We start from the raw sequence: 16,915 nt of genomic DNA, 5'->3' as shown, positions 1-16,915 counted from the left end.
CTCAGGTTGGCAAGATTAGTCTGGCGACAAGCCAAGACGGTGGTACACTTCGAAGGGGTGGTGTCGGAACTCCCATTATGGGGGAATAGCTACTTCCATACTCTGAGAGATCACCCCTCGGCGCAATTCTGGGCCACTCACAGCGTCAGTGCATTAGGTGATCTTTTTGTCCCGGGAACCACAACCTTCAAGTCCTTTGAACAAGTCCAGATTGAATATAATGTTCCAAGATCACAGTTTTTTAGATACCTGCAGATTCGCACAGCGATTCAATCCCACATACAGAAAATTGGAGTGAGGAAATTGATATCATCACTTCCTATGATAGGTATTCTAAAATCACAAGGACCTCGAGGCCTCATCTCAGCTATATATACTTACCTGTTGTCAGTGGGGGTGGAGTCGGACCCCTTGCCAGCCCAGGATAGATGGAAATATCTAATTCCCTCTCTACAGGGAGAGGAATGGGAAGAGATATTGGAATCTCCGACTGCGGTATCCCCTTCAGTTAATAATAAGTTGATTCAATGCTACATTGTCCACCAGGCATACCTTACTCCAACTCGATTATTTAGCATGGGCCGTTCTCGTACATCGGAATGCCCGAGGTGTCATCTCTCAGGGGCAAATTTCATACATATGATCTGGAGCTGTCCCAATATATCTTCGTACTGGCGGGGAGTGACATCTCTGCTGACATCGATTGTGTCGATTCCTGTTTTGTGTGACCCTTTGATATGCCTGTTTGGGGTGGTGGAGGAAGAGTCCTGGGATCATTACATGACAATATTCCTCAGAGAGGCATTGTTTCTGGCCAGGAAATTAATAGCTCTGAGGTGGATGGGAGATTCGAATCCAACTGTGCGGTCCTGGGTTAAACTAGTCAATGCAACCATAGTCTATGAGCGGGTGGTATATTATAATAGGGGGTGCCCGGGAAAATTTAACAAAATCTGGGGTTTGTGGAATTCTTCTCCAGACACACTTGCGGAGGTTTGAGGGAGATTATGCGGATAATGGTGGTTCCCGTTAGATGTTGGGATATGAAACACTGTCCAATGGTATATTGAGATATAATAATGCAATGTGGCTGTTGTTGTTCTATCTTTCTTCCTTTTTCTATTCCTCTTTCTATCTTGTTTTCAAAATATGGTCATGCTGATAGTTAGAGCTGTTCTTATGCTCAATATAAAATTAGATATATATGCAAACGATAAGAAGTATGGATAATAACATTGTTCTATCTTAACTGCTAAAGATATTATGGACTTTATATGACTGTTTATTGTTATATTTAAATATTACTATCTATATACTGAGCTATCTTTATATGGCAAATGTCAGTTGTACCATGTTTGAAATTGTTAATAAAACGAAGTTAAAAAAAAAAAAAAAAAAATATTGTTCTGAAACAGAATTCCAATTTTTTTTTTTGTATTGTGATAAAAGCAACCGCAAAATGCAGTTCTACAAATCTTTAATTGACCTATGCAGCAAATATACAGTTTTATGTTTACAATGGCCATTTAAAAAAAAATGTTACAAATCAAATCTTAATAAATAATCTACAACTTAACTAGAAAACAAAGGTCAACATATTATGAAAGGAATAAATGGTATAAATTGTCTTCACTATTATATCTGTACTTTGGTTAGTGATGGTTGGAGTTTGGAGGGTACAGTAATGGGCACCATACACACCCCTTTTTTTGTTTTTAAATGATAGCCTTTAAAAGGCATTACATTAACGACATAACCCAAAGATCTGCAGGAGGAGCATGAAGAGATTGATGATGTCCACATAGATGTTCAGTGCTGCAAATATATATTCCTCAGGGCTGATTGAGTAACGGTGCTTTCCACCTGTGATTAACTGCGTGTCCACGACCAAGTACTAAAAAAAAGTCAAAATATGAAAATGAATAACATACATCAAGTTTTTTGTTTTTAAATGCATGTTTTTGGAAATGAGAGTTAACTTACCATTCCAAAAACCAATGTCCCAATACAAGCATAAACAATATTCAGCCACTGAAAAAAAAAAAAGAAATGCACAAGTCACAACTCTTTCATAACTAGTCAGCCATAACAGAAAGCTGATTAGCCAATCAAGTGCCATATGAATCCTTGATAAATATGACGAGAACCATTATTACCATACTTACCATTGACCTGAAAATGGCAGCAAGTATGCCAAAAGAAAGAAACACCAAAAGGGCAACCATGAGACCCCCGGATAGAATGGTGAAATCCCACTAGAGGTTAAAAAAATAAAGTATTTATGACAACATACCAAAGTAAATATTTGTGCTGCATAATTTCAATGTTACTCTCTAGTGGAAGGGTCTCAAACACATGGGTTGCATGCGGCTAGTGATGCTGCTTTATGTGGGCTGCATGCACCGTAGACCCCTTGACGATTGCCACCTCTGCCTGTATCCACGCTTTATTTCAGTTGAATCCTTGGACTATCATTCAATTAAAATGTATTGCCGCCACCGCAAAGAGATAAGCTCTCTGCCCAGCTACACAAATGCCAGCCGCCAGCTAATCAGAGGCCAGCAGCTGATGCTGCACCAACAATACATATCAATTGAATTTGCATCCATGTACACACATTCAACTGAAATAAAGTGCTGATGTCCGCAGCGCCCTGGACCGGATGATGATCGTCAAGGCGTTCATGGTGCCTGTAGGCCGCATGGGCAGAAAAGAGGGTACCGAGGGAATGGAGGACAGGTGAGAAGGGGACCAGGATGAGGACATTACTACAAGAGGATAAAGATTGGCTATTAATGCAAGATGAGGGCCAGCATGGGGCACCTTACTACAAGAAAGGGATCAGGATGGGGAGATTACTACAAGAGGGTAAGGATTGGGCATTACTACAAGAAGGGGACCAGAATGGTTGACATTACTACAAGTAGGGAACCAGGATGGCGAGATTACTACAAGACAAGGGTCAGGATGGGGCACCTTTCTACATGAAGGGGACCATGATGGGGCACATTACTACAAGATGAGGGCCAGGATGAGGCACCTTTCTACAAGAAGGGGACCAGGATGGTGGACATTACTACAAAAAGGGAACCAGGATGGGGCGATTACTACAAGATGAGGACTAGGATGGGCACATCACTAAAAGATAGGGACCAAGATGGGGACCAGGATTGGGAGATTACTACAAGATGAAAGCCAGGATGGTTACAGTATTACAAAAGGGAACCAGGAGGGAGAGATTACTACAAGACGAGGACTAGGATGGGGAATTACTACAAGAAGGGGACCAGGATTGGGAGATTACTACAAGATGAGTAGGATGGGCACATCACTACAAGTTAGAGAGCAAGATGGGGACCAGGATGGGGCACATTACTACAACATTTTAGCAAAAATTACTATATGGTGCTAATTGAAAGACAATATTACTTACAAGAATTGGATAAAATGTAAACAAAACCAAGTAAATAAAAAAAGCATGATCATTTTTTTACCACTAAAAATGCTGTTTTATATATAAATAAAAAAACACAAAAAAAACTCCACGTTTGTTATTGCCACATCCGAAATGACCTATGCTATAAAACAATACCATAACCCATACAATGAATGCAATTTAAAAAAAATAAAATAAACAAGCAAAAAATGTTAAAAAAAGTTATAAAAAAATATATGGTACAGTATATATGATGTCACTTTGTCCTGCAAAGAACACAACCCCCCAAATGTATTTTTTTTCTATTTCACACAATGGTAAGATATTTTTTCAGTGGACAAAAATTATTATTTTTTAAATTTTATATAGCCTAATTTATCTATGGTATTTTATACTATTTTAGAGGTGCACATTGCTGGCTGTTTAAGTCAGGCTAGGTTCACACCAACTTATAAAAAAAGTTTCATCTAGAAAATCATTTCATCCCTGACTCCTATAAACTTCAATGGAGAATGTTGCATAGCCATCTCTCTAAAAAAAATAAGTATCTATTACAAAAAGACTATGTATTGCTGTTCCCCATTAGTGAACATAGCGATAGGATAGTGATCACCAATAATAGTGGGACACCCCCCTCAATATAAATTATGTCTTACCTTTGTCTGCAAAGCAAAAAGGGTGAGACCCAGAGAGACAAGTATGGTGGCTCCAGTGGCCCACATCACAGCATCAGCATCAAAGAACCTGGTGACAAAGTAGAAAATCCTGTAAGCAACTGCCCATACAGCAATCTTCAATGCTTCGAGAGTGAATCAACATTCAAAACCAGCTTTTCTAGTGGATACATTAGTTTAGTATAAGAATCTGCTTAACATGTTGATCAAATCGTCAAAAGGTCAACTATGTTCATGTACCAATTAGACTGGTGCTATCAGAAAAGAAGATACTAGAAATAATGTGGTAACAGTGGGCCAAGGTGCAAAATATCCCCCAAACAAATCATAATTTAATCATCGGACATGTTGTATAGCATTCTATCCCCTCCCATTTCGAGTGATGTCATGAATCAATCACCGGATTGACAACAGAGTACTCAATGGAAAGGCCCCAGATTATTCTTTCCCCACCCACAGCCCGGTGATGTCATCTTCAATCAACGGAAAGGCCCCAGAGTATTATATCCTCACCTACTTCCAGTGATGTCATCATTCAATCAATTGAAAAGCCCCAGAGTATTATATCCCCACCTTGTTCCAGTGATGTCATCATTCAATCAATGGAAAGGCCCCAGAGTATTATATCCCCACCTACTTCCAGTGATGTCCTCATTCAATCAATGGAAAGGTTCCAGAGTATTATATCCCCACCTACTTCCAGTGATGTAATTCAATTGATGGAAAGGCCCCAGAGTTTTATATTCCCACCTTGTTCCAGTGATGTCATCATTCAATCAATGGAAAGGCCCCAGACTATTATATCCCCATCTACTTCTAGACTTCTAGTGATGTCATCATTCAATCAATGGAAAGCTCCCAGAGTATTATATCCCCACCTACGTCCATTGATGTCATCATTTAATCAATGGAAAGCTCCCAGAGTATTATATCCCCACCTACTTCCAGTGATGTCATCATTCAATCAATGGAAACGTTTCTGAGTATTTATATTCCCCCACCTACTTCCAGTGATGTCCTCATTCAATCAATTGAAGATGCCGACTCTTGAAAATCATGCTATGACGACCACAGGGGCATGATAACATACTAAGTGGGCTGACTAGTTTGGGGAAACTAATGCCCTTTCGACTAATGAAAGTGTTAATTTGCATATCAATGGACTTTAGAAATACTTTCTGAAGATCTGTTTGTGTCCAATGTAATAAATGGACTGTTAGGCAGGGAATTTAGGTAGTTAGACACAAGTGCTGGTGGCTCTGGGGACATCGGGGACCTCTCAGGTTTCCTATAAGTATCTGAAAGAGTTGGGCAAAAAGATTTACAGAACCCTGGACCAGCAGCCAGGTTGGTAGTCCATTACCACTGGACCAGAGCACTGCAAATTTTATGATTTGTGGGCCTTGCAATTTTACGGCGCGACATACGCAAGACTTTGCGGGGCCTACTAATCAGAAGCGGTTTCGGGGATGATGCAGGTAGTTGTAGGTTCACAATGTTCTCGTCTGGCAGCTACAGATTATTTAAGTGGCCGCTGGATCGAGGTCCAGTGAATCTTTTTTGCGCAAATAAAAGATATGAACAACTTACGCTGCAAATGATCCTAGTAAACAGCCTTCAAGTACAGTCTACAAAACAAGAAGATACACACAGTTACTAACAAACAAAACTTACTGGGGACATAAAAGCAAAAAGTCTGTCATTGAGGGCATATAACTAAACTGCTGAGCTTTGATACTTCTTACTAATACATAGAAATAGAGTAATGAAGGATAACACAATGGTGAAACAATAAAAATATATTTGGGGAGAAAACATAATGTAGAGTATTTCTGAATTTCCGAAAAAAAAAAAACTTACAAAAATTCCAAGTAGTATGAAGTTTAATGGAACTCTCCGACGGGCTTGGTCGCAGCAGGCAAGAACCATGACCAGAATAAAGGTGGTGGGTCTGTAAGCAAAAACACACTGGTGTCATCTCTAAGGCTGGAAACACATCTATGCGAGTAAAATCGGTCCGACTGGGCTGAAAAAAACTCGGCTGATTTTAGTTCACGTTAGGTCCGAGTGCAACGCAAGTGCGATGCTTTTTCTGAATAAATTAATGATTTTACTAGCGTGTGTAATGCGTGTGTAATGCGTATTTTTTACTATGTCATCTGCCATTCAGCGCTGCTACATGGCCGCTGACAGCAGACACATACAGCCATGCAGCAGAGCTTAATGGCAGATGACAGCAGACACAGACAGAGCCGCACGATCAGAATGAACTCGGGTGAACTTCACCCGACTTCATTGTCATGCTGCGGTTCTGTCTGTGCCGCGTCCTGATTAGCGGTCACCAGTGAAGGACTCACCGGTGACCGCTAATCCCCTGAGTGACTGAAGTTAGCAGCCCTCTCTCATACTCACCGATTCCCGGCGCGGCGCTGCACGGCATTCACACTGCTGCGGCGGCTTTTACTCTTTTGAATATGCCGGCCACTCATTAAACAATCTCGTATTCCCTGCTTTCCCCGCCCACAGGCGCCTATGATTGGTTGCAGCCGGTGGGCAGTGAAATAAATAAATAAATAATTAAAAAAAATGGCGTGCGGCCCCCCCAATTTTAATACCAGCCAGATAAAGCCATACGGCTGAAGGCTGGTATTCTCAGGATGGGGAGCTCCACGTTATGGGGAGCCCCCCAGCCTAACAATATCAGTCAGCAGCCGCCCAGAATTGCCGCATACATTAGATGCGACAGTTCTGGGACTATACCCGGCTCTTCCCGGTTTACCCTGGTGCGTTGGCAAATCGGGGTAATAAGGAGTTAATGGCAGCCCATAGCTGCCACTAAATCCTAGATTAATCATGTCAGGCGTCTATGAGACACCCTCCATGATTAATCTGTAAGTTACAGTAAATAAACACACACGCACATGAAAAAATCATTTATTAGACATAAAAAACACAAACAAATTCCCTCATTACCAATTTAATAAGCCCCAAAAAGCCCTCCATGTCCGGCGTAATCCACGGACCTCCAGCGTCGCTTCCAGCATGAAGGTGACCGGAGCTGCAGCAGACACCGCCGCTCCTGTCACCTCCACGCAGCAACTGAGGTGAGTAGCGCGATCAGCTAAGCTGTCACTGAGGTTACCCGCGGCCACCGCTGGATCCAGTGGCGGCCACCGGGTAACCTCAGTGACAGCTCAGCTGATCGCGCTACTCACCTCAGTTGCTGCGAGGAGGTGACAGGAGCGGCGGTGTCTGCTGCAGCTCCGGTCACCTTCATGCTGGAAGCGACGCTGGAGGTCCGTGGATTACGCCGGACATGGAGGGCTTTTTGGGGCTTATTAAATTGGTAATGAGGGAATTTGTTTGTGTTTTTTATTTCTAATAAATGATTTTTTCATGTGTGTGTGTGTTTATTTACTGTAATTTACAGATTAATCATGGAGGGTGTCTCATAGACGCCTGACATGATTAATCTAGGATTTAGTGGCAGCTATGGGCTGTCATTAACTCCTTATTACCCCGATTTGCCAACGCACCAGGGTAAATCGGGAAGAGCCGGGTACAGTCCCAGAACTGTCGCATCTAATGTATGCGGCAATTCTGGGCGGCTGCTGACTGATATTGTTAGGCTGGGGGGCTCCCCATAACGTGGAGCTCCCCATCCTGAGAATACCAGCCTTCAGCCGTATGGCTTTATCTGTCTGGTATTAAAATTGGGGGGGACCGCTCGCCATTTTTTTAAATTATTTATTTATTTATTTCACTGCACAGTATAGACCCGCCCACCAGCTGCTGTGATTGGGTGCAGTGAGACACCTGTCACTCAGCGTGGAGGCGTGTCTCACTGCAACCAATCATAGGCGCCTGTGGGCGGGGAAAGCAGGGAATACGAGATTGTTTAATGAGCGGCCGGCTTTTTCAGAATAGTAAAAGCCGCCGCAGCAGTGAGAAAGCCGTGCAGCGCCGCGCTGGGGATCGGGGAACGGTGAGTATGAGAGAGGAGGGGAAAATGACCGACAGACTGTGAGAGAGGGACAGAGATAGTGACGGACCGACAGAGAGAGAATAGAGACCGAGAGGGAGAGACCGACTGACAGAGAATAGTGATTGACAGACATTGTGAGACATCACTTGTTTCCAGTGTTTTAGGAAACATGCGAGAAATGTATTTAGAAAATCGCATGTCACTAGGATGGTGTGAGTGCCGTCCCGTGACATCCAATTATTTACACGCTCCCATAGACTTGCATTGGAGAAACTCGCAGTAGAAACTCGCAAAAAAGCAGCATGCTGCGATTTTTTTCTCAGTCCGATGTGGACTGAGAAAAAAAATCGCAGATGAGAGCTGAATCATTCACTAACATGTGTCCGATTCCAATGCGAGATTTTCTCGCATTGCTCTACTGCGAGAAACTCGCAAGTGAGAAGCCGGCCTAAGGCCTGCAACACACATCCGTGCCGCCGGTACGTGTTTGGTACGTTTTTATACGTACCGGCGGCACGAGCACACGTGCACCTATGTTACCCTATGGTAACAGGCACACACACGTAAAGCCACACGGAGCATGTGTCCGTGTGGTTTGTACGTGTGGGCGTTTTTAAACATGGCTGACATGTCCGCGTTTCTCCGGCATCACGCAGACACGGACCCGCTAAAGTCAGTGGGTCTGTGTCTGCACGTATGTGACACGGGCCATGTCCTTTCCGTACGGTCCCTGTGCGTTTTTTGTTTTTTTTTAATGGTGAAACAGCTCAAGACACACGGACTGCACACGGACATGACACATACGTATCTCACGCATACACGGACATTCAACACGCACGCACGGCAAGCATACGCCATCACACTGATGTCACACGTACCGGAGAAACGGACATCTAAAATGGAACACGGACCCGAAAAACGGACCGCGAGACACACACGTGTTTTTTGCAGATGTGTGTTTCAGGCCTAAGGAACTGAGCACAAACCTTGATAGACCCTTCGTAGCCTGCATAAACCCCATGTTCTACATAAACTGAAGGTAGGGTAGACAATGGCCCATATACACCTCCAAACTGTCCCTTCTAATTGGACTAATAAGCCAACTGAGTGATGCCCTTCAGCTGATAGATGAGTGGTAAACATATAGGCCAAATAGTTTGGTCACAGATACAAGCTTGTAGCTAGGAGAAAAGAAAATCTCATAGCTACATGTATGAAATCTTCTGGAAGTGTTGCTTGCTGGTGGAGGTGGATGATTTCTGCAGCCCCACGGAGTTTTGCCATCTCTTCTGTTAGTCCTGGAGGGTTTCACATTTCCAGTTGTTCCAGAAGAGTTGACAAGTATGGCGTTAAGCCATATCAATTAGTAAAAACTCCATAAAATGAGTGGAACAGACATGAAATTAGGAAGTGTGGTACTAGATTTCAAGAACTTAACTGCACAGAGCCCCGACAATACCAAACAACATTCTTGCCAACTCTTCTGGAGAAAGGGAGAACTTATGGATTCCCGCAGGAGTTGACAAATCACCCAGGAACCATTAAAACCTACTTTTGGTGATGCGCAAACTGTGCTTTCGGAGCAGAAACTCTCTAAACCCTCCTCAAAAACTCAAAACTTGGCTTCTTGTCTGCCAATTGCACATGCTGGTTGTGGGAAATGAGGATTGAATGGGAAGGAGAAGTATGAGGAGACATGGTTTCCAAATGGGGGCATGACGAACTTTTATCTCCTCAACCATCGCCTTCACAAATTGGAATGTATGACAAACACCATTATAAAAAAAATTGGGGTGTTGAGTGTGAGCTAAGCCTGAGTGTCGCGGGCGGGGAGGGACGCCGCTGCGCTCGCTAACACTGGGGTCCGGCGCTGCTGCGATGGCTGCTCGGTGGCTCGAGCGGTGGGCCGGATCCGGGGACTCGAGCGGTGCTCCTCGCCCGTGAGTGAAAGGGGTGGTTTGGTTTGGGGATTTAGTCCGTGACGCCACCCACGGGTTGTGGTGAGGTTGGGGCACCACCGCTGCTGGTGATGGGGATCCCGGGAGCGATGTCAGGGAGCAGCTGGGATGTTGTTTTCCCCTCCGTGGGTAGGGGTTGGTTGTCCCGGGGCCCGGTGAGGTGACGGGGAGGCAGGGTTGGCGAGGTGCAGGGTCGCCGGGACTGCGCAGCGCGGTGCCGGATGGCACGATTGTACTCACTCAGCCACAAATGTACGCAAAATCTCTGGTAAACAAAACGGCTGGATGGACGGGTCTCGCAGCCGGCTGCTGTAGCTTCTCCCGGACGGTTGGTGGTGGCTGCCTTTCTCTGCACCTTTGTGTATGTGCAGTCCCGATGGGTTCCCACCGGTAACCCGCTCCCCGACGTATATAGGTGCCGGAGGAGCCCTTTTGCCCGCAGACTCTGGCCCTTGGAACTCTAGCTGTGGCGGTAGCTGTATTTCCTTCTGTTGGTTGGACGGTTGCCTTCAATCGGGTCTTGGCTGTTAGGAAACCCCTGGGGTTCCGGTCACTGACGGATTTGACCTCTAATGGCGACTCCAAGCCTGGTCGGGGTCCGTAGGCCCTGCCTATGTGTGCTGGCTTCACTTCGCTCCCCGGTTCGGTACAGGCGGGCCACCGCCCGTCCCCGGTCCTACGGTTCCGCGTTGATCTGCTTCTCCTGCAGATGGCCACCACCGTCTGCCAACCTTGCTCTTAGTGCCCGGGCCACACACCCGGACACGGTCAGTTTGCTCCTCACTCCTTCACTTCCCTAACGGAACTCTTTCCTTTTCCCGCCTCTAGGACTGTGAGCTCCTCAGTGGGTGGGGCCAACTGCCTGGCTCCACCCCACCTGGTGTGGACATCAGCCCCTGGAGGGAGGCAACAAGGATTTTGTGTCTGGCTGATGTGCCTGTCTCGGGGTGGGGGGTGTATGTTGCAGTAACTGTGACGACCTGGCTAGTCCAGGGCGCCACATTAGCACCCAAAATTAGTGCCCAACCTCACTGACGCCCTTATGGGCCAAGTCCCAAATTCTAGTTGGAGGTCAGGAGCTTAAATATATATGAGATATACTGTAGAACAGACCCATATTATTAGGGTTTATGAATGCAAAAGAGACTACATCCCCTAATCACCCCCCCCCCAGAGTGTTTTTTTTGGATGGGAAAGTAATAATTAGTTTTCCTAATTGAAGGAAAATGTAAAAACACATTAAAAAAATAATACTTACAGAAGTGCATATAGAAGATATGGGTTTTGCCATGTCCACTGCCTCAGTGTTTGCCTAATGGGAAAAAAAATGCAGGTAAATATGACTTTTTTTATTTTTTTCATAATTATTTGTGTCAATTTTAATTTAATTTTATTTTTTTCATAGATTTTTAAAAATACTTTTAAACATTTTTTAGGCACCACCTTACACAGGGCCCAATAAGTGATTTCCAATGAGAAACTTGGGGGCCATTGTTAGCCATTTGACCATGCAATTCAGGTTATGTTGGTCCGGTAAGGTCGATAACTGCCCGTTGTTTGTTATCTGTTAATCTATGGACTTTATTGAATTGTTGTTTTTGCATTCTTCACATCCATGTTCCGCATGCTCCACCTCGCTGCTGTAGCAGCGCCAGCGTGTCCACCCGGAGCAGCGGGTTTAGAGGATCCACTGCCGCCTCATGAGCTCGCCTCACATAGCAAAATAATTTTAAGCCCTAATTACATACATTTTAAGTTAAAAATAAAATTGTCCCCAAAAAGTAGACAACCCCTTTAATAAATATCAACTTACCAAAATGTGAACATGAACACAAGCCCGAATGTTATAACGAGCTGTATGGTCAATGTGATGTAGACCTTTCGGATGAAGGCTGGAATGACAGCAAAATGCAGGTTAATATTTTATGTACCAATGAAATTGTGATGAACACAATACTAACGGGCTTGCAAATATGCAAATATTTGGCTCCATTAAAAGGCAAGACTCCATTTCAATTCATAGAAAGTATCTACTGCATAGAACGGACTAATGGTTTTCATTCTTACTGTAAATTATTTGCACAGGATCCCTATTTTACAAGCGCAACTAGTAATGTGCGCTGTCTCTGTCCCTTCCATATTGACATTGAGTGCTCTACTACTACTACCTTAAAGGTAAGGTATCGCGTTTTTTTTATTTTCTTATTAATAATAGTGATTATGAAATCAAGTATTTAAAATACAAAAATAAAATCACTGCTTATTTAGTTTTTATTTACGGTAATTCTAGTTTTACTGAAGGCACTGGGGGCTGCCATGTGTGTAACGACAGCTAGTCACCTCCTTTATGGCAGCCCCCTGTGCATAGAGAACAGTGGTCGGGATCCGACCCCAACGACTAACATAGAGTAGGCGTCTGCTGGGACCTAGACGAGCCCCCTGGGCTGTCCAGATCACAGCAGAGGGAGGAGATCAGCGCCGTCTGGTGCTTCCCCCCTGTCACCCGCCGGGGTGGGTGAGTACCGGTACGCAGCGTCGGACTGACTACCGGAGGAATCTCCAGTAATGCCAGTCCTGGCTGCAATTACCTGCAGTGCACTCCGGAGCTCTCACCTGAGCTCCGGCGTGCAGCCTGAACTGTACAGCGAGTGCCGAGTGATTGATTCCCCAGCGATTGCGGTGCAATTCATGACAGCTGCAGACATCCCGGGCTGATCTCCGGTGCTCTCACCTGAACTCCGGAGATCAGCCCGGCCTGTCTGCAGCTGTTATGAACTGCACCGCAATCGCCGGGGAATCAATCACTTGGCGCTCGCAGTACAGTCTGCAACCTTTGAGATCAGTCCAGGCTGCAGGTGAGAGCTCCGTAGCCAGTCCGAAGCTACCGGTACGCTACTCCCCCCGCCATCATCGCTGCTCCGCAGCCCCCACCGTTTTGCCTGTCCACCACCAACCCCCCCCACTGCTGCCGCCGCTCCCCCACTTGCGTGTGCTCACCCCTGGCCTCTCCTCCTAGCAGCTCAGTGGGGCAGCGTGGTATACTGTGTATCTCCCTGCTTGTGTCAGTCTGCAGAGCATTGCTCCTCTTGACACATACACAGAAATAGCCTGCAGAGCGTAGCTGCTGACACATGATATAGGAGGAGCGACGCTCTGCAAGCTATATATCCTTATGTATGTGTGGTTTCCACTTACTGACAGCAAGCACAGGTGATGAATGTTTCCACTTTTTCTTTTGGAAACACCCAGATTGCTAGGGGGGTGTGACATCACACACAGGAGAGCAGACTCCACCCACTTTACTGCAGCTGTAATGTGAGCTATTTCTACAGTAGGATTTCTGTAGGATTTCAGCAGCTGCTCCCCCTAGTGTTTAAGCGTGAAAAATATCAAACTTTTAAAAAAGAATTTAAATATTTTTCTCAATTAAAAACAAATAATAATATGTACACATAACATTAAAACATTAATACTTTATATTTTTACAGTTATTGAAAAAAAAATTCTGACGACACCTTCCCTTTAATGGGATTTTCAAGGTCATCTGCATTGGAGCTCCATCCTCTTCCCACTAATTTCAGCTGCTGATAAATAAGACTCAAACCTTATTTATCAGCAGCTGAGGTTAGTGGGAAGAGAATGGAGCTCCAACGTAGAAGACCTTGAGGGTCCCATTAAGTTAGTAGTAGCAGAACACTCAATGTCAAGGTGGAAGGGACCGAGACAGTGCACATTACTAGTTAGGCTTGTAAAGTGGGAGAAGTTGGATTTGAGGCTTCTTTTATTTGGGGCATCTGTTCCAAAAATCCAAAAAATAAGCAGCACCAGAGGATCTTGGCATCCATTGATCAAAAATGTAAAAAGGCCAATCCCATTCACAAAGCTCTCTTACTATTTCAATAACTTTCTAGAGAAAAACCCTAATGATTTGGACTAAACAATAAATTTCAAGTCTAAGATGGAAAAAAAATTACATTAAAATAGTTGCCCCCATATGGAAAACACTGATTTTCACCAAAAAAGAGCAAAACTAGTATTACAGGCAGAAGCACATGGACAGACTTCAGTTAGTTGGGGTTACTTTTTCTTTGGGATTTTCTTACCTCTCCTGATTGCACGTTCGGAGAATGGGTTTGTGTCCTGCATCCCGGCCGTGTACTCGGGAGGAATCTCCACATCTGGTCTGGGACCATTTTCACCGAGGAAGGCATAATGAGGCTGATCAGGTGGAGGGTAGGCGCTATACCCCGGTGCATTCTCCAGTGGGGGGCTTTGCTCACTATATGGCGGTGCGTTTGGCATGTAGGTCTGGCTGTAGGGTGGTGCCTGTGGAGGGTAGGCAGGGTTTTGTGGAGGGTAGGCAGGGTTTTGTGGAGGGTAGGCAGGGTTTTGTGGAGGATAGGCAGGGTTTTGAACAGCATATACATAACTCTTCTGTGGGTTGTCATTGTGGTGATCACTCTTCTCCATTTTTTTTTATGTCTGGAATGAAAGAAAACCAGTTATCAGTTGTTAGACACTGGATATATAAGTATATACTTAATATAATACATTTTTTATATATATATATATATATATATATATATATATATATATATTATAATAGCCGAACACAATCGCGCCTCTCCAGAACTGAAATTGTCATTCGCATGATGTATTTATGTCCCACCCCAGATCCGCCATGGGCTAAAATTTACATGTTCTTCTGTAAGAGATTGACAGCAGCATTTAAATGCTTAAACAGCAGCGATCTGAGCTTGCTCCGGTCACTACTGTCAACTGCATGGTGCGCACTCAGCTCCTGAGCCCGCTCCATACAAACATGAGGCCCATTTAATATCCCCGATTACATCCTGTGTTGGGAAAAAGTCCATTTAGTAATTTCTCTAATCCTACAAATGGCACATTTGAGGAGGTGTGCACACTGAATTAATATCATGGTTTTATTTGGCTTGGTCTACCCCTTGTTTACACAGGACTTTTTTGCAACTTTTTTCAATGTCACATGAAAAAATGCAAAGTTTTGGCAGGAAAAACGGTACGTAATTATGCACATGTTTAAGCATTTTTCATGTTATTTTATGCATTTGATTGACTGGGTAAAAAAAAAGCAGCAAAATTCTAGAAGAATAAGTTTAAAAAAGAAACACATCACAGCTAAACAAAATGCAAGAAGAAAAATGCATCTTGTGATTGAGATTTTAGAAATCTCATTTATTTTACTACTTTAAAACGCATGAAACAAAGAAAAAGTGCAGCAAAAATGCTACAAAGCTAGCATCTAACTAGTCCTTTGCGTTATTATTAAGCATCAACATATCCCATAGCACTTTACAGATATGAGAGAAGCTGTATGAACAAAATCAGACATTACAGTGTCATAAAATAATTGGCAATTCTGTGAGTATTGGGAAATAAAAAACCTGATTTTCTGGGGTAGCGCATTCCAGAGAATTGGTGCAGCACGAGAAAAGTCTTTGACACCAAAGCCAGAGCTTCCGATCATGGAGGATTGTAGTACTAATTCATCTAACATTCTGATGTCAACTGTTTATTAACACCTTCACGACATATCATGTATATTTATGTCCTATATTGTGTCCCTGACTTTGATGTAGGCGCACGTACCTAGCCTGCATCTTTATTGGCAGATAATGGGTGAATGAACATATTAAATGCCGCTGTCCTGCCACACCTGTGACGTGATCTGAAGACCCCCGCTCTTGTCATGATTGTTCTCCTGTGAAAGCTAACGTTTACCGTTCATAGGAGACAGTCATTTTTGTTATACATAGCAGTGCGGACGCATTATGTGCATAACAAGCAATCAGATGATTGCAGCTTCAAGTTTCTTAAAAAATAGTATATATACAGTATAGTGACCAAAAGTTTGGACACACCTTCTCATTCAAAGAGTTTTCTTTATTTTCATGACTCTGAAAATTGTAGATTCACATTAAAGGCATCGAAACTATGAATAACTGACAGTGCCATTTAAGTGATTAGATCCAGGGTGGTCTGTTCTGTTACTCATTGGCCTCTTAGGGAATTAGCATGGCAGTCACTGCCATCTTTGTACTCCTTAAATCCTAAAAGTTTGAATCCTTCTTCTTTTTTTATATATATATATATATATATATATATATATATATATATATATATATATACACATACCGTGGGGATGGCACAATAATAAAAGTTATGTAAGAAGAAATGAAAGTGCAAAAGTGAAACTTGACTTCGATGGGAAAGGGGTTAAGGAGTTCTCCGCTGCGGACATTGCTGGTTAGAGTGGTAACCGCTCTCCAACTCCGGCCTACAGATGAGGATCCTAAACAGAATTATGTAATAGGGTGTATATAATGAATATTCTAAATTGAAAAACCCCTTTATAAGTTATCAATATATAAAAAATTTAAAATCAATAAAAAGTATATAGTAAAAACATTATAGTAATAATATCAGTATTGGGAATAATAATAATAATAATAATAATAATAAGTAGGATTTTGCACTTACTGAGATTTGCCCGGCAGGTGCTCCTGTGTCCTCAGTGCCCGGCGGTGTCAGTCGTCATTGTTCGTACAGTCTGGGCTGGTGACAAAGTTCAGGAGCTTTTATTGAACGGCGGCAATTTCATTGGCGCAGAGCGATGTTTGCACAAAGCCTTGATAACAGTGTCATGAGGACACTCTCAGTTTCTGCTGCTGCATGAATTTCCCCTTCAGTAGCCAAAAAAATGCAACAGATTTTTTTTTTATGGCTGCAAATTTATCTACTACAGCTACTAAATCTGAGGAAAATTAATTTATGGAAGTCGTTCATAATAATTAGGCAATCGCTTAGCTAACAACTGCCTAAC

The 16,915-nt window shown here is 43.5% G+C and overlaps 1 protein-coding gene across 1 annotated transcript; it reads right to left on the bottom strand.

The window, feature by feature from the left end:
- Positions 1-1,466: 1,466 nt before the first annotated feature.
- Positions 1,467-16,637, bottom strand: LOC142244594 (protein lifeguard 2-like). Its single transcript, XM_075316850.1, has 10 exons — positions 16,573-16,637; positions 14,157-14,535; positions 11,867-11,945; positions 11,312-11,365; positions 5,971-6,061; positions 5,701-5,738; positions 4,093-4,180; positions 2,166-2,255; positions 1,984-2,031; positions 1,467-1,894 (listed from the first exon to the last, which is right to left on the bottom strand). The coding sequence occupies exons 2-10, from the start codon at positions 14,521-14,523 to the stop codon at positions 1,745-1,747; spliced, it is 1,005 nt and encodes a 334-aa protein (XP_075172965.1). The 5' UTR covers positions 14,524-14,535; positions 16,573-16,637; the 3' UTR covers positions 1,467-1,744.
- Positions 16,638-16,915: the final 278 nt, after the last annotated feature.

Source organism: Anomaloglossus baeobatrachus, chromosome 6 (genome assembly GCF_048569485.1).
Source record: "Anomaloglossus baeobatrachus isolate aAnoBae1 chromosome 6, aAnoBae1.hap1, whole genome shotgun sequence".
Classification (NCBI taxonomy): Eukaryota; Metazoa; Chordata; class Amphibia; order Anura; family Aromobatidae; genus Anomaloglossus; species Anomaloglossus baeobatrachus.
This window is presented reverse-complemented; position numbering and strand designations above follow the sequence as displayed.

Excerpts from the sequence above, each read along its gene's own strand:
- LOC142244594 (XM_075316850.1), bottom strand. The coding sequence starts at position 14,523 with ATGGAGAAGAGTGATCACCACAATGACAACCCACAGAAGAGTTATGTA. Across the intron at positions 6,062-11,311 it reads TATCTTCTATATGCACTTCT|ACCCACCACCTTTATTCTGG; the intron begins GTAAGTATTATT and ends TTTTGCTTACAG. Across the intron at positions 1,895-1,983 it reads GGACATTGGTTTTTGGAATG|TACTTGGTCGTGGACACGCA; the intron begins GTAAGTTAACTC and ends ACTTTTTTTTAG.